The following is a 24,456-nucleotide window of genomic DNA, read 5'->3' as shown; positions in this document are numbered from 1 at the left end:
AAGGGTCTCTGCTCTGCCTGGGCGGGGAGGGAGGAACCAAGTAACGTCAAGTCGGTCTTTATAGAATATTTTTAAACAGTCTTTTACCCAGAATGAAAACAAATGGTTAACTGAACTGTTTGAAAATGTGTTTTGAAAATATATTTTGTAAAGCTTTTTGTCAAGAATATTTAAACATTCAAACTGATAAATAGAAATTATGTTTTGTAATGTGGTTCATTCCGATCACGTTGCTCGCTCGCTGATCTCGCGAGAATTTTAGAGATCCTAAAATTCCGTGACTGGACTGAGTGGATTTCCACAGCTGTTTTGAAAGGTAGAACACATATCTGGATTTATATCTGCTTGTAAATATCTATGAGCAGCTGTGCTTCGTTTTATAAAGTAATGCTACATGTTTTTTTAAATTATACGTTCAGTTAAAAAAGATCAGATGTGGGCAACGGGGCTTGTCTCGTGTGTCAGAGTTGGCAGTCATTAATTGTCAGCTTACTAAGTTTAGCTAAGTAACGTTAACAATAAACGTAAGACAGAATGTTGCTTTTGATTTAGCGTTGTATATTACAAATATCTAAATAAAATGCATGACCGTATTCAGGCATAAACCCACGCGTACTTCTGATGCAAATACTTTACGTAAAAAACTGACGCAATGTCCGGTCACTTAATGGAGGTGGTCAGTGCTGTTGCGACTGTCCTGGTACCTGTCGAAATGTGCAGTATTTAGGTAAGAGGCGATGCCCCTGGAAGCACAGCTCGACAACGGAACAGTATATTTGTAATCTCTTCAACAGAAGTTGCCTGAGTCTAGCTCTGTATTGGTAACACCCTCGTGTCTCGCACAACTCTTTATGTGCTCCCTAAATAAAGACCATGCTTTCTGTGAGTAGCTGGAGGGACTTGACGACTACAAGGATAGAAATTAGTGCAATACTTACTTGTGAATGCAAATGTAAGTGATGACACACAATTCAAATGTTAAATATTCAGTAAACGGGGCTGTGGTGTCATAATTTAACTTCCAGGCAACTTTACAAACAAAAAAATACAATATATATATAATGATGTAATACTTCTATGACAGGAGTGTTTTTAATATGTTGGCACTATATCAAAGCACATGGGGAGGATGGCATAGAGCTGCCTCAGTCTTAGGGTCCTGGTGTTGTGAATTGATAGCTTACTGATCTATTTACAGAAAAGGTAGCAATCAAAAGTCAAATCTGGGAAAGTGTTGTGGGAAAAAAAGGTATATGAAGAATTGTCACTTAATATGTAAATCTACAAATTCAGATGTGTTTCTGGATTCTCTAGTATGCCCTGTGAAGTGAAGCTTCGTTTTGTGGTTCTCTACGGATCTCAGAAGGGCCAAGCTGAGTCCCTCGCTGAAGGAATAGCTGAGGTGGCAGAGGAGCATGGACTGGTTGCCGAGCTCAGTTGCTTGAACCACAATGAGAAGGTAGCTATGACACATGATAATCATTTAACTTAATGCAGAGCTGTTAAAGCCTCTTCTGACTCACAATACCACATGGATGGCATCTGAGAAAATGTAATGCTGCCTGATGATTCAGTGGATGTCATTGTAATGAGTCTTTTGCATTGATTAGTAGAAAAGCAACTCACTGGTTCATCTTTTAACTGGTTTCAGTACAATTTGGAGAAGGAGACTGCCCCAGTGGTCTTTATTGTGTCTACTACTGGAGATGGGGAACCACCAGACAATGCCCTTCAATTTGTAAAGTGCATCAAGAAGAAGACCCTCTGCACTGACCACTATAAACACCTTTGCTATGCACTTTTAGGTACATTATTTGACGCTCTGAGGAAGCTCTTTTTACAGTATCGGTTGATTTTGGCAACATCATTTGTTCAAATCATTAAAATGCAGAGCACTGCGGTGTTTACTTTCTGAACAGTTGCTGGCTTGAGACATCTTCATCGGTTTCTCTTTGTCTGCTCCAGCTTTAGGAGACACAAATTATGCAAATTTCTGCAACTGTGGGAAAACAATTGAGCGTCGTCTACAGGAACTTGGAGCAAAAGAATTTTATGCAACAGGATATGCAGATGATGGTGTAGGGTAAGTTCTGCAGTATATATATCCAATTGTTAGCCTTTCAGTCTATGACATACACCCCCTCTTTGTATATTACACTGCTGTGTATAATTGTGTGAGCTTTGTTCTCTCCAGGCTGGAGGTGGTTGTTGACCCCTGGATTGAGGGATTGTGGAAAGCAATCAAAGGAGCCTTATCAAAAATGGCTTCTGACAAGGCTGACGTATTGCAAGGAGAAGCAGGGGAATCACCAAAGGGAACTCCTGATTCATCCATACCACATGTCCAACTGAACCTCTTGAGAATAACTGATCACCAGAACTGCGAGTCGATCAAAACGTCTCCAGAAACGGTCTCCAGATGTGCAACTGCTGCTTCATCTTCTGCAACACAGACTGCTGTTTCTGATCTCAGCCCAGCTTTCCCTGCAGTGAGCTCTTTGTTGGCATCGCAGTCTTGTGGTACTGCCAGTGTTTCCACATCAGCACTGAAGACACAGACCGGGAATGCTGGATTTCCCCAGGTGTCTTTGGCAGCCTCACTGACATGCTCCCTCCCGCCGCTGTCGCAGTCGCCTCTTAATGTTCCTGCTCTTCCTCCTGCCTACCTTGATGTCTCTCTTCAGGAGGTAGACTCAGTGGAACAGGTGAGGAAGGATGCTGCTTATAAGAAAAAAAATCAGCGTTTGTTCCACATCTCGGCCTTCGTCTTAAAAATGTTCTCTTTCAGATTGTTGGCTTGTTAAACAAAGAGCTCCATGTGGCTCCCATATCCAGGGCAGTTCAGCTGACCAGGGGGGATTCAGTCAAGGTGGCTGTTCTCTTGGAGCTGGACATGTCTGTAAGTTTGACAGAATAATGTACATTTGTATATCTTTTAAACCTGCAATATACATTTCTATTGCAGTTTGGATTGAAGACAGATCTTTTTTTATTTATTCTTAGGCTCACCCGATGGGGACCTATCATCCAGGGGATTCGTTTGATGTGTTCTGCCCAAACGAAGCCACTGAGGTGGAGGACGTGCTCCACCGATTGGGCCTTCAAGACCAGAGGAACCACCAAGTACACATTTCTCTTCTTAAAGACACCAAGAAAAAAGGTAAGATGTGTCTGTTAGTTGATTTAAACATGCATCCAATGTACTCTTGAAAATAACATTGTAACATAGCATTGGGATTCCCACAGTTCCACAGACTTGACAACACAATAAAAAACCTGCAATTTCCAAAAGATTCTTTTGTTTGTGACCGTCCCATCTACGGTCATTTCCATATGTTCTCTCCTTCCTGGTTACAGGTGCCCAGGTGCCATCCTACATGTCCCATAACATTTCCCTGGTGTACCTGCTCACGCGGTGTCTTGAGATCAGAAGTGTGCCTAAGAAGGTAATAATGCATGTCTGGACATTATGACCCAGCTACTTACTTTTTTAAATTGCATTGAAACACTGGATATCAGCATAATAAGTTGATGTTTGTTTTTCTATCAAGCTAGAGCAAACGTTTTATATCTGTTGTGCAAGCTTGGAGAAAAGTATTGTATGTTATGAAGAAGAGTGATTATATGTTGACGTGAATGTTGCTCTTTTATTATTTATTTATTCACATATTTTAAGTTGATTTACTTACTGAACAGGCATATGGGGACCCTGCCAGGACAGGACAGTGTCTGGGCTCAGACGAATTGCAAAGGGACCCATAGTTTGGTATGAACAGCTCAGACCAGATTGAATTGAAAGTGTCGGGCCTAAACTGAAACGATGACAAAATGGCCTGCTCCTCTGTGCCAATGGAGATAAAACAGAGTTGGTGTGTGGAAATGTCAAATGGCCTCAGAATTGAGCTTTGGCAGGGCCTAATTTCCGGCAGCTGATGGGGCGTGCTTGAGTTTAACTTTATTGCTGACATTGGCAACATTCTTAGAAATACTATTACTGCAGTGACGGCAGATAACTTTTGCCCCTTTTCTTTACTCCTTTTCCGATTTCCATCTCTGAAGTTATTTACACTTCCGTCCAGATTTTTACTGTGGAAGTTAAATGCATTAATAAAAAAATGATAGTCTTAACACAATTTAATTTCCCTCTGGCAAGAGCTGCATCAGCAGACTGACGCAGCTGTCTGTGATTAAAGCACAAAACAACACAGCATGCACAATATTGCTTATATGATGCCACACTGCATACTACACTGAAAAAAAGGAAAACTTTTTTATTTAGTTATCAAACCTAAAAAGATATGACGTGCAATATGATATTGCTTGGTTAGTTTGGTAAATTGAGAGACATTAGGGAAACATTGCTCCTGATTTCTGCACTGATTTCCTTTTTTTCCTTTTTTATCATCCAAGCGTTTCAACCTAGCAAATCAAATTGATAATGTTTCAGAAAGATAGAGTACAATCTTTATTCCCCTGCTGTAAATAAGACACGTGCACAGACTATTTTTAGTTTCAGGTTAAATGACCGTCTCGAGACTTACAAGGCTGTAAGAGTTTTATTTTACGCCTGTCGGTGTAATTCAAGCAGTTAATCGGTTTTGCTGAAGCAGATACAGCACCTATAAGGTGTGTGTATATGTATATATATAATTTTTAATAGTTAAAGATTAGCACCACAGCCTCTTGGTGAGTACAATTCCAAATAATATTAACAACGGCATCAAATGGAGAAAGATATTAGTGGGAGGACTTGGAATGGCTTTTCTACTGAGATGAACATGAATGTTATTACTGAAGCATTCAGACTATCGGATACAGACAGGATTCAAATAGTGCTTTAATGCTGTCATTTAAAATATGAATTGGAAGATGAGGATAATAATGAATCCAAGTCTGTGCCACAAATCTCTCCGTACAAGCTCTCATAAACTATAAGGAATCACTACATTTGACAGAGCAGTCAGGATGACATATACTCATAAGTTGTGATTACTGTATTAGAGTCGTTAATTGTTGTGGAATAAAATAAAATCACTCCCAAAGAAGTTCGGAGTGTTTTAATATTTCTTTATTCTCCTTTTTTATCCTGTAAATTGCATCACAGCCTCCGAAAAGATGAACAATAACTGATGAAATGCCAGTTAAACAGCAGCTTGTCTTCTGCTAATTTAATCCAAGTACTTGATTGCATTAATTAATTTTGATGAATTTATCTAAAGATTTAATTGCCTCAGTAGCTTCACATGCATTGATAAACTTAATGGCAACTTTATGGGGTTAGAAAGGGCATTGTTAATACTTAAATGGCTGTATTCCACAACTGGGCTGATATCCAGATCTAACTCTCCAGTCTTTATGTACCTAGAAAACTAACGAAGACTTGGACTCTATATAAGCTGTGTGGAATGTGGCATTGAATCTTTAAGAGGCATTTAAGACATTTTAAAACGCTAGAGTCAGAAAAGCAATCATGACCATTGCTGCTGACGAAGGTGCAGAGCAACTTCAAGTGACTTAACATCTGACCCCCGTCTCTGCCAGGCGTTTGTGCGAGCGCTGGTGGAGCATACGGCTGACGGCGTGCAGAAGAGGAGACTGCAGGAGCTCTGCAGCAGACAAGGCAGCGCGGACTACAACCTGTACGTGAGAGACTCCGGCCTCAGCGTCTTGGAGCTTCTCGCAGCCTTCCCATCCTGCTCGCCTCCTCTCAGCCTCCTCATAGGTCAGAGTGCCTGCTGTTATGCATCTCAGTTAGAGAGTCGGGAGGCCAGAAGTTTCTCAGGGTCCATGATAATCGGAGTTATGGGGTATAAAATATTACGTAATGTGAGAACCACCTAGTGCAACATCTGATTTAAATATAACTTTAGTGTATTTACATTTTTCCCCTATTCATGTCGCATAGTTAATGGTTACATTTTATGCATAACATTTATCCAGAGATTGATGAGAAAAACAGTGCACATTTCTGGCACGTTTAAAAAATGTTTTTCTTTTTTCCGTGTTGAGGAAAGAGGATCACACACACGCTGCTCTTGCTCAGCATAGCAATTTATTAATCATACTAATGTTTTGAACTCTCTGGACCAAACGTTTTTGTTTTATAAAATTATTATCAGAAAACATTCATGTTTATTTATCCAGGCAGGCTTTCATGTTACCTGAAGCAAATGGGGAATTACAGTGATTGACATAAGATTGGGATCGGGACTGCACCTGTACAAACTATTAATGGAATAATTTCCCCAGAAATATTCATTTATCTCTTACACAGCTTTGTAGATTTGTCCTGCTGGACTATTTTCATCCAGTAGGGGTCCCTGTAGCCCCAGTAAAGCAAGATTTATGAGCCCAGTAGAGACTGATTTTGTGAGGGCATTTAATTATACAGAATGGTCAGAGCGTGTACATCACAGGGCTCCCCAAAGGATCATCTCGTTTCCTTGTCTCATTTTAAATTTATGTAGCTCCAATATGATTTTTGTGTCACATTTCCTGTGAATATAATGACAATATTAAAGCTGCAAATCGAGGGATATTTTCTCAGTCAACTCCTAATTTTTTTTGTGTTGCTGTTCTCATCCTTTCTTTGAGCCAACTGTTGGTAGAAGACTTGTCCTTTCTCCCAGCTCATTAAGATGGTTGGAGGGTCATTCAGTATAGATCTAATAAGCTTTGACTGAAACTTACCAGACAGTGAAATTAGTTGGCTGCAGCTTTACATACAAGTTGAGTTCTCCTCTAAAACAGCTGTGTCACAGCTCTTGGCCTTCCCCAATGTCAGTTATTTCTGTCCTATATTTGCCAACCACAGCACCTTTTTCAGTGGTGAACTGATGCAGAAATTGGGAATCGCGCTGATCATGCCCTCGTGAAAAATGTAGCCTTCAGGGCAACAGCTGTTATTTGGAGCACAGGGTGAGCCTGTGAGCTTTGCAAGGGCGCAAACGCAGCGGCTCAGTTTGGATCAGTTTGATCATCACTTAATGGTCAACTCTGACTCGGTGTGTCACTCGTAAAGCACACTGCTGCATTTTTGCACTATTTTTGGTTCATTACCCTGACCGAATGGGAGGTGTTTGCTGATCGGAGTTCATGCTGTTATACACTAACTCTAAATAATGAGGAGAGATGCATCGAAGCCCAGATGTCTTTGACCAATTGCAGGCTGGCTATAACCTGAGAAAGATACCTGCTTCCCAGCGTCGGCCCTCTTGTTATACGCTCCATTGTTTCACATTGTGTGTCAGATGAAAACTTTGGGGTCATTGCGCCAGGGATCTGAATGCTGTCCATGAGCATCTTTTTCAATTTACTTGACTGCACTAGGGCTCAAATAACATTTTACCAGGGTGCAGTTTTATTTTTCTTTAGCTTTATTGTGACCTGTGGAAAAAAGTAAAGTGAATGTGTCTGGATCCCAAAAGGACAGTTCCTCCTCAATATAAAAGCTTGACATTTAAAGTTTCCCAGTCACAGTGAATGTACTACATGTCACATATATTCCCACTTTACTTGTATATAAGACATCATGAAATACCACGGAAAACATCTCGTTTTGGAAACCCATGAGCATCTTGGCCTTTTTCTCAGAAGTAACTCTAAATTAGCATTTGTAGGCAATTATAAAAAGACAAATGCAATGTTCACAAGGAGAATTCTTCTTAATGCTTTAATACCAACAACTTTCCAAATTCTATCTGTAGCCACAAAATGATCCATCTATCTAGAGAAGTATAATGATTGTGTTAATGTATATGACACACGCCTGATGGAGACCTGTGTCTTTCCATGGGGGGAGGGGGGGCAGCAGTGTGTAGTCTTAGTAAGTGTGATATTTACACTTCTTTTTCAGAAAAAATCCCCCTAGTTTGATCTCATGCCAAACATTTGGTCGATCCCATATGGGATTATGAGCTGCTGCAATATATCAAGAAGAAATATTAAAAAAGAAATATAACGAGGCATCTTTGTAAAAACATCAAAAAAATATATAAGTGTGTATATACAATGTTATATTTCTGTGCAAAGGAATATCCTGATAAAGGCCTTTTTCTTTGCCTCTGAGGCTTTCTCAAAGCAGCTGGCTAACTTAAATGTTTTATATATGAACTCCATCCAAGATAATCGTTGAGATGGCCCTGTGAACAAATCAGCTTTTTTTTTTTAAACCACATAACTCTTCTGGGCACTCAAAGGTCTTTCTTATATAGATACATTATAAACAAAATGTTTTTCTGTCCCATATTCATACTGTATCATCTTAAAGGAATGCAGTTTTAATGTCGTCCATTTGTCATTATCCCAGCATGCTCTATACAAATGAAGTGTTCATCCTTGAGCCCGTTGTTTTTTTTTTAGTATCTAAAATAATCTGGATTAATGTTTCGTAGAAGGCTGCTGTTTCGGCAAGGCCAGTGCTTTTTGAAAAAGTGTTTCATCTATCATCGTTAAAAAATAGAAAGAAAAACCTCTCGCTCAAAGAGATGAAATGGACGTCAAATTGTGGAGCTGTCTCGCCAACACCCTGCGCTGTTTAGATGGCAGAGAGATCCCGGAGAAGAGGCGAGAGCAGATGCAGTCCAGCTGTTTGTCTTTCCCAAGCAATTTAGCAGAAAATGTGTTATTGTAAGGCCTAAGCTGGTTCATATGGTGCGGCTTTACTTTTCCAGAGTCTTCTTTGGAGATGCAAATGAAGTGTAGGAAAGTAAATGGAAAGCACACCACGCAAGTCTCCGTAACTCTTTTTGCCCACGTCTAACGGTCGGCAGTGGTCAGAGCAGAGCGTATGTCAGATCTTGGGGAAAAGTTCACTCCGAAAAGTTTTCCTGATTTCTCTGACACACAATCATGATTTCAAGGCACCCTGCATACTGCAAAGAGGGCACCTTCATGCCTGGCATTGGAATCAGGTCTGCACAAGCAATCTGTTTCCTACTGGCTCCACATCTGGACACGTGGGATTCCATAACCCTGAGTTTGTAATTTCATAAATATAAAATTGTGTCCCAGAAACAAGACTGCAACTTGGAAGTGGGGGAGGGGGATGGGGGGGGGGGGGTACTGTGGATAGATTGGTAGGTGGGACGTCTCAATGGGCCGAGATGACTTTCACTCATTTTGTCTGTGCTCTGTCATGGGTGTCTGTGTGTAACAAAATCAAAAGCGGTACAGCTGGATGATTGACAGTTTTGCTTGCCTTTCAGAGCATTTGCCGAAACTGCAACCCAGGCCTTATTCAGCAGCCAGGTAAGGTGACAGCAACACAGGAAGGGATGCTCCATGTTTCACTGCTTCGATAGCAACGCTTATTCGGGATAACAAGTGCATGTCTGTGTCTTATTCGCACCACATGGTGGAGGCTTCCACATTTTACTGTCTGTCTCCCAGCTGCACGTAAGGTACACATTTAGAAATGGTACAAATACATAGATAGTGCATGGAGATAGTGTCTGTGTGAATTATAACATGTGCCTAATTTTAGAGTTAAAGAATCCATGAAACTTCGGTTATTCTTTAAAAGTCTCATCTTCTATCTCTTTGTAATGATGTTTCAATTATGGCATGCTAAGGGAATAATTGATTCATTTATTTGAGGATGGAACTCTTTTATCATTTACGTAACAGAAATATGAGCGCCCCTCCGCTCATTTGTTTAGATATTTTAAAATACACTGGATTGCATTATTTATGCTGAAGAAGATGGAAAGAATATATCAAATAAATCACATAGCATTTATTACAAAAACATCAGAAAAACCAGACAATGCACAACGAATTGAACACAGTGAACTAGATATATTATTTACGACTTGCAGAGGATGTATTATACTGTACCAAGAAGATTTATGGGGCAATGATTTGTTTATAGTTGTGTTGGATAAAAAGAGGCAGTTTAATATGTGTGTTTGTGTGTGTGTGTGTGTGTGTGTGTGTGTGTGTGTGCATTGCTGTCCACTCGAGATCTGCTCTTATGCACCTCCTTCAGTGTTGAACTGAGCTTTCAAATTCTGTGACATTTGACAAAGTTTATTATCGCAACAAATAGAAGCTTCCTAAATGTTCTGAAGTGAGACATTTTTATGTTGTTATTATATTTGTTTGATCAATGAATCAATAATTTGTTTGTCCATGCGTATATCTGTCTCAAGTCTGTCAGACTGTAAACATTGTAGTCCATGTTATATTTGCTTTTGTTTAATTCTGGGGTGAAATGTGCTAAAAAATGAATGGACTGTAAATGTAGTGTGGCCTTTAGCCGTAGCCAGTTATTGATCTGCTCTTCTAGTGAAGCTCGTACTCATTAGGTTTTCTTCAAAGCTCACGTGGAACAACAATGTAATGTCAAAATGTCTCTCCTCCTCATTAGTCCCGTAGCGGTGTCGTGTGCGTGTGCGTGTGTGTGTGGAGAGAGATGGGGAACAGACAGAAGAGATGGTGGCTGTAGTTTATCAGATGTTGGAGAGACATTAGAAGCCTGCATTATTGATGCTGTGGTCAATAGAGGTCTCCAGTGGTCCACAGGAACTGGAGAGGAAAGGATGAGAGCACGTGAGAGATGTTCAGCTGGCAGTTAAGATTGGAACTGAGAGGAGGGAGAGGCGGTTTTATTGAAGCAGAGAGACAGAACGTTTTTTTTCCAGTATTTCTTTAGCCGAGGATGAAGCAGACGAGAGAGAGAGAGAGAGAGAGATTATTAGTATGGGCTATGGTTAATGCATCGCACCATTTACCCAAAATTAATTTGTATAAATTGTGTGTAGCAGCAGTACAAATGCATTTAAAATTTAAATTGTATACCAAAAAAAAGCTGTGTTCAATACCATTATGTTAACAATTCCATTGAAAAGAACATGACTGATATTTTCTACAGAGAAACCACAGGTGTCGATCATGATTTAGCGCATGTCCATATTTGTAATAGTCACATCAGGATGCATCCTTGTTACTTTGATCAGCTTCTTTTATTATATCTTTTAAAAGGTGTGAGTCCCTTGTAGGAGCATTGTTGTCAATGCCAGAGAATCAGAGAATGTATCCTCCCTCGTAACGCCGGTCCCTTTCTGGTCTGCCCACACTTCTGTATGTATGTCTCTCTGTTGTTTACTTCTTCTCTGCGTATCGCCCTGCTTGTCACTATCCGTATGCCTTGCTCACACATTATTGCTTCCTTCTGTCGCTGTCGCCCTTCATCTAAATCTCTCTGTGGTCCCATCTCTATAGCTCCTGTCTTAGGCACCCAGGAAAGCTGCATTTCGTCTTCAACGTGGTGGAGTTCCCAGCATGCTCTGGGCGGCCTGCGGGGAGGCGAGGCTTGTGTACCGGTTGGTTGTTTGACCTCATCAATCCTGTGCTGGTTTTCCTTGAGAAGGATGAATCCTCCAGCAGCCCTGCTCTGCCAAAGGTAATGAGTACAATGGAAACTGCAAAGCTGAAACTGGATTGTGTAAATCTGTGAACTCTTGGTCTTGGCTGATATATTTCTTGGCCATGGCTGATAAGTGCTCTTTGCAGGAACAAGTGTCCAGGTGCTGTACTAGTACCGCAATCATAGGGAGAAGAGTATATCGCCCTCCTGGCTAAGTTAAAATCGTGCCTCACCACATTTTGACGTCTCTTCTTTTTCTTGAGTTTGGTTAAAACAAAGATGCCAAGAGAGCTAGACTGTCCATTCTCCTTCAAATATTACAGCTCAAGAGGTTATTGAGTAGAATGGAAGACAACTGTGAAGCAGAATATCAGAAAAACATGCACTGTCCCCATGAAACTGCTGAATTCCAGGTGTGTGAGTGTGTGTGTGTGTGTGAATAATTAAAATTAAAGCAAGTAAATCCTTTCTATGGATTCCATGGAGCTCATGAGTTTTTCCAATTAGTATGTCTCAGAAGTAGATCAATTAATAGATTGGTCGGCCCACAGTGGCTTCTCAGCTTAGTTGTAATTACTCTCATTATTTTAAATGCTTGCTAATGACCCGCGACTGTAGATCCATGTGAGTTTGAGACCCAACTGCTCCTTCCGGCCTCCCGCTGACCCGTCGGCGCCCTTCATTATGGTCGGACCGGGGACAGGAGTTGCCCCCTTCATTGGCTTCCTCCAGCAAAGGTAATGCAAATGTTCTAACCCACTAAAATCCTTTCTTTTATCGTTATAAGTGACATTTTTATCAAGTTAGACAGACTTGGTCTGTTTGAGATGTCCCCGTTTTGCAAATGTCTCCATCACAGGCATGTGGTAACGTACTTGATCCTGCCAATGTTATACATGTTACAAGATGAGCTGCTGAAGTAGGTCAGCTATGTCAAGCATCAGCAGCATGCAGATTATTCCAGCTAAAATTCTGCAACCAGTAATTAATATCCACAGTGTTCAAATGGTGTTAAGTGCACATCATCTATGCATGATTTTGAGTAATCTGCTGAGGCAATTAATTGAGACTCCACTCAAAGCCAAAAAACATTCAAGCCATTTCAATCTCATAAGGCATTATAAATCTGGCGGCCAAGGCCGTGATCACGTAGGAGATTATTTCTGATGCTTCACTCGTCTCAACAGGAATAAATTAAGCCCTCTCAGATGCACAAGTTTTATGACACGGCCTGTAATGAAGAGCCAGGAGTCAAAGCATCAGATGGAGCGTTATTGATTTTGAAATAAAAAGCCCAGTTGGTGGTGGCTTCGTTGTTGGAGTAAATCATTGCTTGTAATTGCTGATGAGCTGGTGTGGGGATATTGACTGTTACCCGAGTGTGCTGTACGTCTTTCCAGCTTCTTAAACCGTAACTCCTCGAAAGATTCTATCATTTGGGAGAAAACGTGACATTTTGTTTAATTTTCTGAGGTTCTGAATTGATGGCAAGTTGATGTCGGAAGGATAGAGTGTGACTGAAGCTGAAGCATCCACAACGTTTTTGAAAGCGGAGTAGTGGTGTAGTCGGATTGACATGTCTAGCTCTTGGGTGGCTTTGTATAAATGGGGTTATGCCCCAGTCAACTCCAATTGTCTCTCAATTCCCTGGACGTCTGCTCTATCGTGGCGGGTGGCGTCAGAGGGCAATTGCTCTGAGAGACGACACAGTGGTGGAACTTTCTGCAGCAGATCCCAGGGAGGATGAGTGGTCACGTGGGTTGAGAGGTGTTTGTGCCTTTGGGATGCAGGAGCACTGAAGATGGCCCACTTTTTCTTTTTTTGGACTTAGCATCACACAGCTCGCAGACTTCTCTTCTTGATGATCAAGGTTGAGCCAACGAGACCGTACTCTGGTGTGAGGAAGTCATATGAGCATATCAGTCTTACTTTACACCTCACTGTGGCGCCCAAACATTGCTCTTTAAAATCTAAGATATTAAAAAAACATTCGTTCATATTTTGTTTTTGCAGACCTGTCTGTTGCTCATATCTTGATTAATTAACTGCAACCCCTTTGCATCAGTGCAGAGTTCAGTGTTTATTGTAATACAAAAAATAGTGTTTCCTTTTCAAGAGTTTTGTGTGAGAGTATAAACTCATGTGAACCGGGTTGGATGCTTCCTCCGTCGTTTCTCCCTCTCTGTGTCTCTCATCTTCTCGCTTGCCAGCTGCGTGTTTTGCTGGAGGGTTCTAGAAAGCCGTCATGGTGGGCAGCGCTGTACAGAAGAACTTGAGATTCCAAACAAAGCCTCGGTGGCTGACGCTGCAAAGTGTTTGTCAACGGGACGCCGTATCTGCCCCGGGGCTCGAAAAGCAACACAACAACATGGAGACACTTCGATCTCCCCACCCCGCCCTCCCACCCTACTGCTAATCGATGCTGTTCTCAAAATAAATTTGCAGCGCAGGTCACAAGTACAAGAAGCATCTCTAAAGGTCAGAGGCGCGCTTGGTGGTCCCGCAGGAGATTTTAATAAGACCGCCCCCCCCCCCCCCCCCCCGTGCCCCCCAGTAGTCTGGTATTGATTGCTTTTGTAAGGATTTTATGAAGAATGTGATTTTCAGTGTTCCTCTATTTAGCTTGGAGCAGTGACATTTAAACAAATATTGTATTTTAACTGAGTAGTTAGTCTTAATCTCTTTAACAGCTCTAACAAGCTTTTCTTTTGGAAAAAAGACAGTTTGTACCATTTAATATTTATTGTTGCCAGCGGTCGTACTTGGCACCATCGTTAAGACAACTTTAATAAAGTTTGTGTGAACACATATTGAGCTCCCATTTATCTGTCTCACCAGACAGCTGATTCCAATTAGGCTGCAGCATCTTGCTACTCGGCATTGTACTTTACGACTTCATGAAAACATTCTGAATTCAGCACGTTGAATGTGCGTGGCTGTAATTCTGCAATGCAATATCAGTGATTAAGCCTCAAGCTGTTGTTCTATTTATTTTGTAATTTTTTTTTCTAGTTGTATTTTCATGCCTAAAAAGCTACTCGGCAGCTCAGATCTGCAAGTGAAACGAATGAAAGTTGTGTGATAATTGGGATGTTTACCAAATTTCACACTCAGCCTTCCTTGCAGTCTCTTTCTCCCGCTGATCATTTGAATGGCGCTGAAAGACAATCGCCTCTGATTTCGACCCCAAAGGGAGTGCTCTGTATTTTCTGCCTCCCCCTGGGATTGGATTGCAGACGGCTATAGTGTGGGTATGTGATGTGATTTGTATTCAGAGAAAGGCGCCGGTGTGGTCTACTCAGAATGGAATCCAGGTTTTTCATATTGGTATTGATCCCTGCAGGGCAGGCGGGGAGAGGGGAGGGACGAGCGCACTAAAATGAGTTTACTTGAGGCTGTTTGCAGATCAGAAGAACCTCGTCCAGGATGCTAATGGTTGGGATCCGAGCGTTTGGATCAGGTCAGCCAGACGGCTCTGTTACTGGGCCACAGTCACGGGCCATAAGTTCAAACACACTGTAAAGCGTTTTTATTAACCGGTCAACTTTTGATTAAGGAGAAGGAAGCTTTTTGTATTTAAAATCTGACTTTTGCATTGACGTTCTTTACTAAAGCTCCATAATCGATGGTTAGTTGTAGCTCTAGATGAATCTATATATTTAAATATATTTAATAGATACTTTAGTCTATAAAATGTCAGAAAACCGGGAATTCAAACTAACATTTGTATTATCCAAGTTGGGTTGCTTACTTAAACCCTCCGAGTGGAGCACAGGTCATCCACAGCTGTTCTCCACCTGCCTATTGACATCCACCAGCGGTTTCTGGCTCTTCCTCATTCCAGTTTATTTTCTCCCACACATCTTCATTTTTAAAGGCATTTGGTCAAGACCCCTTGACCTTACCTTCAAGATACGTTAGTGTGAAAGGAAACTTGTTTGGTAATTTCTCCCAAATTAAACACAATAATTCCACTTTATTTTAGTCTTTCCGTACTTTACCTTTTAAGATGAGTTTAGGATGGAGGGATGGAGTTTTAGTGACTCGTTTGACAAAAAAACCCCACAAATAAATAGTTTCTGTTTCTCAATCTGATCGGTTCATGGACTTTCATCATTTCGGCAATAAAGTAGTGTTAACTCTTTCTTTTCATAGAGCTCCAACAAGGATAAGAGTTGGCTACCATTTTTATTTTTGTGACCGCTGGAAAACACAAAGCATGATTCCGTCTGTTGGTGAATAGCGACGTGTGCTGTGTAGGGGAAGCGGCACCTTATCCTCAGCGTGCAGCAGCCCAGCACAAAGGGCCCGGACGAGGGGCTGAGGAATACCACAGAGAGGCATTGAGACGCCTCTCTGTGGTGTTCCTCAGCCCCTCGTCGTGGTTGCTCACCTCAAGACCCGCCTCTCTTCTCTCACCCCCCCCCACTCCCCCGCCCTCCCTCCAGACGGGGGTGAACAGATAATGCCGGGCTCTTTGGAGAGTCACCTGACTGATGGCATCATGAAAGGTTGGGGGTCAATTGTTATCTGGGAGTGAGCCGTCACCTTTGCAGCAGGTGTGCGCCACAGATACCGACCGGCATCTTCAGAGCCGCTCTGTGCCGCTGCGTGGCCGCCAAAGGATTCTGGGAGCTTCGCCAAAACACCCAAACGACAAGAGGAATCCGTTCTTTTTCGCAGTCGAGCAAAGTTGGACGCAGACACTTACGAGCGTCCACGAAACACCCCGCCCCATTCTCAGTCGCTGTTTATCGTGATGGGTTCTATCCTTCTGTTTGACTGCAATTTAATAATACATGTGATGTCCTCGCTGCAAGCATGCACGGTCATTTTCGGCCAACAGGCAATTTTTGGCACTCGGTATCATTGCGGACGGCGCTTAATGGTGTCACTACTCTCCTTTAACCTCTGCTGCGAGGAAGGACTCCCTCTCCTCCATCTGGCCTGGTCCGCTGTTGGTATTGATTGGTAACGTTTGATGTTTGACTTTCAGAGAGCAGGAGAGAAGAGAAAAGCCTGAGGCCATATTTGGCGAGACCTGGCTGTTCTTTGGTTGTCGCCACAGAGACGTGGACTACCTTTTCAGGTGAGCTGTGTTTGTTATTTCAGTTCTCTGGTTATTCATAGTGTACACCTGTTTATTAACATATTCTATACATACTCTGTTTAACCTTTTGTGAGTCAGATGTACTGTACTCAATACCCACATCCCTCTTCACCTTGAAACTGAATATTACATATAGAAATGTATTGAAGCTGTCTGCATTCACAAAATGTGTTCTTTGTCCACATTGTGGACACTTGGCACAAGGATGTGTGATTATAAGTAGGGCTGTCACGATCATAATTCTTTAATTGACGATTAATTGTCATTGAAAAATAATTGCGACTTCTGATTTATTGAATTATTTCTGTAGATTTTAAGCCAAGCTCTCTTTTCTTTTCTCTTTTCTTTTTGTGCTCAGGGAGACACTTTATTTCCTCAGCGCGTGATTAAATAGCCGATTCACTTTCTAATTGTGGCTGAATTTGTAACGTTGGCTTTAAATTCCCTTGAGCCTGGAATCAAAGTTCAAATAATCGTAATCAGGGGATTATGTAGTAAATGACACAGGCCTGATTATATGATGTATGGAAAGGAAACGGACACACAGAGCGAGATTAGTCAAGGCCACAAGTTCTTCACCTTGGCTCTGTTTAGCATTTTAGGATGCTATTTTGTTGTTGTTGTACGGCCTACTACTTCACCGACTTGGTTCACTCTGTGCTGTCATCGGCATCGTTTCCAGGTTAAATCATCAGCCTGTGAGTACATCATCGCTCTGGTCATTTGTTTAGGCTTTACTTTCTCTTGACTACAAACTAATTGAACGGCTCATGCTAGAATCAGCAGCACGCATGGACTCAGTGCAGTGAGCGAGTTCTTTTTCAGGATGAAATGGTTGGGATGGATGAGCGTCCCTAATCACACGAGAGTAGATCACAGAGGGTGTTGTTTGTTCCCCTTTGCTTCCTCTATCCCAAAGTAATACACCGGCTCACAGGCAGGCGCTGGTGTACTCACAGTGTGGGCTTCTCTGATGAATGCCCCCACAGTGTTGACCAAAGCGATTAGTCTTAGTTTTATGAGCCACCCGTGAAGAGTTGTCGTCAATTTAAATAGGTTAGCGGAATAAGAACACCACACATGCAGTTGGATGGCCTGCAGATTCATCGCTGTTGGATTTCACTAAAAGTAAATGCATTGTGATGCCTGGGAATGGAGAACCCTGCTTAGCATAGTTTGTAGTTTGTTTTTTTGTGGGACTTTCCATATTATAATAAAAAAATAAAAAATTCAGTCATAAGTAGCGGTTAAAATTTGAACTAGCATACTTGGCTTTTTAGGCTTGTAAATATTTTAAAATGTCAATACAGGATGTGACCAACTCTCTGTTCAGAAATTTTTCCGCAAAATAAACAACGAACGAGGCTTGCGATGCGCCTCAATCAGCTGCAGCACTTAACGTCCCGGTGTGGGGTTGATGCCGATCTGCCGGCTTGTCACATCAAACTTGTTCTCCCTTTTCTACTCTGCTGTACCGTCCAATTTCTCAGCCTCTTCATGGCAAGTGATTTTATGCTGTAGGAGAAATATAACTGCAAGGCGTGCTTGGTTCACTTTAGGGGCTGGGATTTATGTATTTATGTATTTATTTATTTATTTATTTATACCACTTAAAGGGACAGTGCACAAAATAACCATCTTGGCTGATGTTCAAGTGTAAACCCTGTGTAGGTGTAATGCCAGCTACAAGAGACACAAGAAATACTTTTACACACAGACAGCGATACATAAAACATAAAACAGAGGGTCTTCAGATATGTTTTAATTTTCAGAAACCCCCCGCCTGTTTTGTTCTTCTCACATCCTCTATGATTATTAATATGAAGACATTAAACAAACAAGACTCCGCCATCCGTGTCCTTGTTATTCATGTTGTTGATCGCTTGTTCAAACAGACTTTTTAGTTGCGTATTTTGGTCATTATTTAATTTTTAAGATCTATTATTTTTTGTTTTCATGACAGACAAGAAAGGATGTTTTTCAATTACAAATGACGATATCAATCTGACATGAAACTTAAAATCCCTCAAAATTAGAGATGGACCGATATCGGTATTGGTTATTGGTCCGATATAGTGCTTGTATATATTTCCAAAACTGATGTGTCAGGACAAATGGGACCACTTTTTTTATAAAGTCTCCACCCCATCAATTAGTTTAGCTGAAAGGTTTTCAGCTGAGGGTTTCCACCAGTAATGAAATGTAGACGAAAATATACACACACAAACACACACACACACACACACACACATACACACACAAAGAGCATTGACATTTCTTTTAATGACTCCATCTTGAATCAAAGGTTAGATGTGAGCATCTTAAGGAAGAGCATCACTTCTCGATGTTTCACATAGACGGTCCTCTGGGTATCAACACCGCATTGTCTGTGTGTTATCAAGAATATCTTTTTTTAGTCGAGGGGTTGCTGCAAAACACAGGCCTCGTAGGTTCAGACGTTCACCCATGATCTCAGAGTGTGTGTGTGTGTGTTTGTGTGTGTGTGTGTTTCTGCTCATTCCAGCTGCTTAACTTTAAACAAGATGCTCTGAGCCCCAGTAAACCTTACTCCCTCACCACCTTCATCCTTCCTTCCCTTCCAATAACACCCCTGGCCCTGTAAAAACACTGAGGCAGAAGAAGAGAAGTTGGCAAGCAGACCACCGATAGGGTGCAAGACTTGGGAGCATAACATACAAATAAAAAAAGAGGCTTATAACAGTTACTCGGCTTGTTTGAATCCATATTTTCTTTCACCTTACTCGTTCAACAAGATAAATTGGTTGTTTGGCACAGTTGCGCTCGGACCTTTCGCCCATCAGTGTTGTTTTATCAAGCTCGACATTTTTTTTGTTTTGTTCTTCGGAAATGTTCTGGGAGTTATTATATACAGTATGTCTTGTGATGTGGTTGAAGCTATTAGAACGTGTTTGATGGGAAAGGATAAACAGTTGAATAGGTGACTTTTTCAGGCCACCAGTTTATCCATTCAGTTCAAGGTCACAATAGAAAATGTAGAAAATGTATTTGTATTTCTTTCCCCATAAAACTATCAGGTCAGGTCGGTCATTCTTCTCTCAACCTCTGCAATTACATTGTGGCTCAAGTGATTCTCACTTTGAAAAGCCTTAAAAAAATGTTTTCACAAATCGTACAGAAGACTAAAAAACCTTGTAAGAAATGTAATTGACAATGGCCTCACATTTTTCGATATGTCTCCACAAACCTTCTGCTTGTTCCAGAGAGGAGCTGGAGGGCTTTGTGACCAGCGGTACACTGAGCCAACTCAAGGTGTGTTTCTCCAGAGATGAGCTGGAGGAGGAGGACGAGGTGGAGGCCACCACCTCAGCAGCAGCACGACCCAGATATGTGCAACACAACCTGCTTCTCAGCAGCCGACACGTCACCGACATCCTGCTCAAACAGAACGGTTACTTCTATGTCTGCGGGTAAGACTGACACTGATGATGATAATTCAGGTGTAAATTCGGTTTTGATAAGATAAGATATATACTTTATTAATCCCCAAGGGGAAATTAGTTTTCTGCATTTAACCCATCCTTAGTTATTAAGGAGCAGTGGGCTGCAGTGATGCGCCCGGGAAGCAACTGGGGGTTCAGTGCCTTGCTCAAGGACACTTCGACTTGCAACAACTAATGGGGAGAGCCGGGATCGAACCGACAACTTTGGGGTTGCAGGACGACCCCCTTACCCCACTGAGCTACAGCCGCCCCCACATTTTTTAAAATCTTGTGGGTTGTATTTGCGTCTTATTTCCTGGCATGGTTGCGTCATATTCGGGCTGCACTTGTTTCCACTGAGACTGCAGAGCATCTCACTCGCAGCTCTCTTCTGCACCGGCTGTCTTTGCATCATGGCTGCTCTCTTTTTGCCGGATCCCAGAGTATCTTCGAGGGCTTCAGTTTACTTGGAAAACTTCATTGATGCATTGAAAAAAAAAAAAAGTCATTTGACTTTTCAGGGTGTCTCTTAAAATATATTGACTCCTTTGCAAGAAAGGCAACATGGCAGTGTTGAGTATTAACTAGTGCTGTGAAAAATAATGCGTTAACTCAGTTAATTAAATTACAGGATTAATTAGTTTTGTTTTTTTAACGCATTTAACGCATGCGTAGAATGAGCTTCCAATCCGTCTGTTGTTGGTCGTCTCGAACCAGCAGCATGTCATTCTGTCTCAACGTGTCGCGTTAACACGGCTCCGATCTCCGTCTCGTGCGCCGCAGAGCTCGGATGCCTGTGCGGGACGAAAAAAAGTAATTTGCCTGTCTTGAGAGCCCTGTAAATGTATATATGTGATTAATCATGATTAATCCACAGAAACCTGTGATTAACCTGATTAAAAATGTTAATCGTTTCACAGCCCTAGTATTAACTAATAATAAAGATGAATTTACAGCTTCACATCTAGTGTGTAGCACAATACCAGCACCTCAAGGATAAAGGAAATATCGTCACTATTTAAAACATGCATCCTAAAAGACGCATTTGATGAATGTCTGATATGAAGGCAGGTTTTCCAAATATTTTTTTTCTGGAGATAGCGAAAATATGCAGTTTTGCAGTCAAGAACCGACTGTGGAAATACTGAAGATTGTCCAATTTGATGCTCAAGTGTCATCGTTGTTTGAAACCAGAGTTAAAAAAAGAGGTTTACCAAGAATGACTTTAAAGATGAGACGGTACAAATAAGTCTTTCTCTGTATTTTCAGTGTTAACAGTCAAGGCAGCTTTTCACACAACTTCTTACTCGTGTACAAATATAGGTAATTAATCATGACACAAAAATGTAATCTATATTTCTGCTGATTGTTCAGACTATCCACGCGGAGGTAAATTACTGCTGAGAAGAGAAAGTGTGAAAAAACCAAAGTCCAGATGTTGCTGCAGTGGAGACGAGACATAGCCATGACCACGCTGCTGATGTGCCAAGTGCAGCTTCTGGCTTCACCTGTAGGCCAATAACTACCTCACATAATCCATAACAAATTCACAAGGAAGCCTCACATGCCTGCTCCTCCTGACCTCATACTGATGCAACATCGTGTACAGTTTGGAGAACATATAGTATATATTTATTCCATGTCTCAACGGTGTTTCTGTCAGTTCAAAGACAACAAGTAAAACACACACAGGCATATAACAAGTCATGTCATGTCAACACGCACACAAACAACACCTTTTGTTGGTTAGAGTTTCTCCTCTTCACTGCCTGGCCGATGAACTCTACCTTTTGAGTACATCATTATCTTTGAAACATCACAACTGTGTGAATTCCTCAGAGGCAAAACAATATCACTTTAGGTCCACAGGATGATGAATCTTCCCCAATATGCTGCAGCAGCAACATAGAGATTACTGTAATTTCCTTGCAGGATGCTCTTCTGGTTGGCAGCACTTGCTGTTTTTTATAAAATATGGGCTTTCCGCTGCGCTAAGGCAAACCTAGAACGGCCTCAAAAATATGTCTATTGATTGTATTGCCATTTCCTCTCATATATTCATCCTCTTTCCCTCACCAGAGATGCTAAGAACATGGCTAAAGACGTGAACAACACTCTAATGGAGATGATCCAGACCGAGCTGCAGGTGGACCAACTGGACGCTATGAAGACGCTGGCAGGGCTGAGAGAGGAGAAGCGCTACTTACAGGACATCTGGGGCTGACGGCAGAAGACCAGATATGGGCATTTTGCAGCATCCACTCGGCCTTTTTACAACTTAAAAAATCAGCATGCTCAGCTGTAACCTCTGAAACCATAAAATTGTGGATACTAAAACCCGGAGGTAGTTTACGCCACCCAAAGAGAGCTAGATGGAATTCACCGCGCTGACCCGGGGATATCGGTTCACGACATCATCTTGGGCTTTGTTGTTTGAACACAAATGATCTTGCTCAGGACAATAATGCTGGAGATTGGTCCTGCAGTGTGAAAATGTTTTTTTGTGTAGACGAGCCTCTTCTGTTCGTCCTGTCTGAGGGAAAAGGCATTTACTTCCATCGGTAGTGATGGAGTGATTTTGATGAGACTGGGGGCGCTCTGACCTAGACGGAAAACAACACTGCAATCTGAACACACACACACACACACACACACACACAAATACTTTGGCTCTCTTCGAAGGCGGTCGCATTTTCTCTCCCTCTCCTCCCCATGACCTTCCCTTCCCTGCTTGGCTTCTCTCGTCATGTCTTGTCTTGTTTTATACTTGAGAGACTCTCTCCTCATCGCTCTTCGAACTAAAAACCATGGACCGATCAACTGATCATCTGATCAACTGGTCTCTCAACGCAATTGACACCGTCTTCTCGACGAGAAGCCTGGGTTCGGTGCAACCTGCCAGTCCTGCCGGGACGTTGCAGCTGGTTACACGATGGGCGTGTCGTGTGCCTAGCAGCCCTTTCCGTGGAGGACGTAGATGACATCTACCTATTCGGAACTATGATTACAGGATTTCTGCTGTTTGGATTTGGCGTTGCCCTGGTTTATCGGAAAATTAAGGAAACGGTGACAGCCGTTAAAAGCCCCCTAAGGCTGCCCGACGAAATTGGATCGATTTGAAAAATGGGAGGAAAGTGGTGGAATAGTAGGTGCGCAAATTGGATGTAGCTGCTGGAAGACCAAACAATCCCAATCTTATCTGCTTCGGCTCCCTCAACCAGAACGGGCCTTGGCCAAGGCCGTTACTGGAACAACAACTCCTGAAGATCGCTGAAGTGAGAACCTCTCATTCCTTCCCCCTATCCACAGACACCTGTGGTTGTTTTCTCCCAGGACCTTTCAAGGCTATCTCCATGGCAACGACCATCTTGCGGACTGTGAACTCTGTCTGTTGTGGCCTGGGGGAGGACGACATACCAGACCACGCACACACAAACTTTCAATATACTGATTTGCATTCACTACCCCCCTCCCCCCATCCCACGCCTTCGCCTGCTTCTTACCCCCAGTGTGACCGGACGGGGCTGTGGCTGGCGCTGTGAGGCTGGCGCCGGACCGGCTGGCTGCTTGTCGGTGCTGGTTACCTTCTGCCCCCAATGGATGGGCTTAGATCACCCAGTTGTTGGATTACCTCCCCTCCTCCCTTCCTACTCGTTGCAAGTCATGTCTAAAATGTATGTGCTTATGTGCTAAGGTGTTTTTTTCCTGCTCCCACACTGTACCCCTCTCGGGGCATAGTCGGGGGGTTGGTGTTTTTTTCTCGCCTTCTTCCCTCATATTATGCTGTAATCTTTCATCTACCCTTTCTTGCAATTTCGATGCTTTTGTACCTGTACTCTGGCAAACGACAAATAAATTCAATCAATCAATCAAAAAATACACACACACACACACACACACACAATGGTTGTTTTTGTCATTCAGGAGGAGAACAGTCATATTTTCAGAATGTGTGAGCCAAACCACAATGGTTAACTTCTGTAGTCTCATCTGTGGCAATTCTTTTAAAGTTTTAAGTTGGTTTAATTGTAAGTATTCTAAAGCATCATCACGTTTCAACATTTCTTCCAAACTACTCTGCATGTAGTTTACTTTGTGTGTTGTTGTTGACGGAATGAAGACATATTTTAATGTATGCGACCCTAAAAAATCAAATTTGCAGGTCCTTGGAGCTGAGGACGGTTGTCACATTTATCATTTTAATGGGTTACATTTTAAGTACAGAGGGCGTGATTCTAAGCGATCATGTGCAGCTCTAGCTCTGATCAGAGCAATTTGTTTAACCGACTTTGTTTGTGTTTCTCTGCCACCACACAGCGAGCAGGCTGCCAGTTTGGAGAGCGTGAACTCTTTTCTAAATCCTGCAAACCCGACTAAAATCTCACAAACGGTGGTGAAAACAAACTCAGCTGTGCCTTGTGTGATCAGAAATTAAAAGACATTTCAGCATCAATTATTGCTGTGCACACAGGTGTAGATGGACTTTCACGCATGTATTTGAAGTGTGTGGGTGTGAA

General features: G+C 42.1%; 1 protein-coding gene across 5 annotated transcripts; it reads left to right on the top strand.

Moving 5' to 3' along the window:
* The first annotated feature begins 226 nt into the window (after positions 1–226).
* Positions 227–23,161, top strand: mtrr (5-methyltetrahydrofolate-homocysteine methyltransferase reductase). Of its 5 annotated transcripts, none has more exons than XM_056433523.1 (15): positions 227–316; positions 1,315–1,459; positions 1,652–1,805; positions 1,966–2,083; positions 2,195–2,705; positions 2,789–2,899; positions 3,004–3,160; positions 3,358–3,446; positions 5,542–5,722; positions 9,207–9,249; positions 11,224–11,404; positions 11,987–12,105; positions 16,365–16,457; positions 19,721–19,927; positions 22,019–23,161. In XM_056433523.1, the coding sequence occupies exons 2-15, from the start codon at positions 1,316–1,318 to the stop codon at positions 22,161–22,163; spliced, it is 2,253 nt and encodes a 750-aa protein (XP_056289498.1). In that variant the 5' UTR covers positions 227–316; position 1,315; the 3' UTR covers positions 22,164–23,161. The 5 variants fall into 5 exon arrangements, with proteins under 5 accessions (XP_056289498.1, XP_056289499.1, XP_056289502.1 ...); XM_056433524.1 differs by lacking the exon at positions 227–316 and adding an exon at positions 696–727; XM_056433527.1 differs by lacking the exons at positions 227–316; positions 22,019–23,161 and adding exons at positions 866–952; positions 21,209–21,504.
* The last annotated feature ends 1,295 nt before the right edge of the window (positions 23,162–24,456 follow it).

The sequence above is a fragment of the Pseudoliparis swirei genome, chromosome 16, assembly GCF_029220125.1.
Source record: "Pseudoliparis swirei isolate HS2019 ecotype Mariana Trench chromosome 16, NWPU_hadal_v1, whole genome shotgun sequence".
NCBI lineage: Eukaryota > Metazoa > Chordata > Actinopteri > Perciformes > Liparidae > Pseudoliparis > Pseudoliparis swirei.
Note: the sequence above shows the minus strand (reverse complement) of the source record. Positions and strands in the feature narration are given on the sequence as shown.

What these genes read in the sequence shown, in the direction of transcription:
- mtrr (XM_056433522.1), top strand. An exon ending in CCTTTGCTATGCACTTTTAG is followed by an intron (nt 1,806 to 1,965) that starts GTACATTATTTG and finishes TGTCTGCTCCAG; the next exon opens with CTTTAGGAGACACAAATTAT. An exon ending in GGTTACTTCTATGTCTGCGG is followed by an intron (nt 19,928 to 22,018) that starts GTAAGACTGACA and finishes TTCCCTCACCAG; the next exon opens with AGATGCTAAGAACATGGCTA.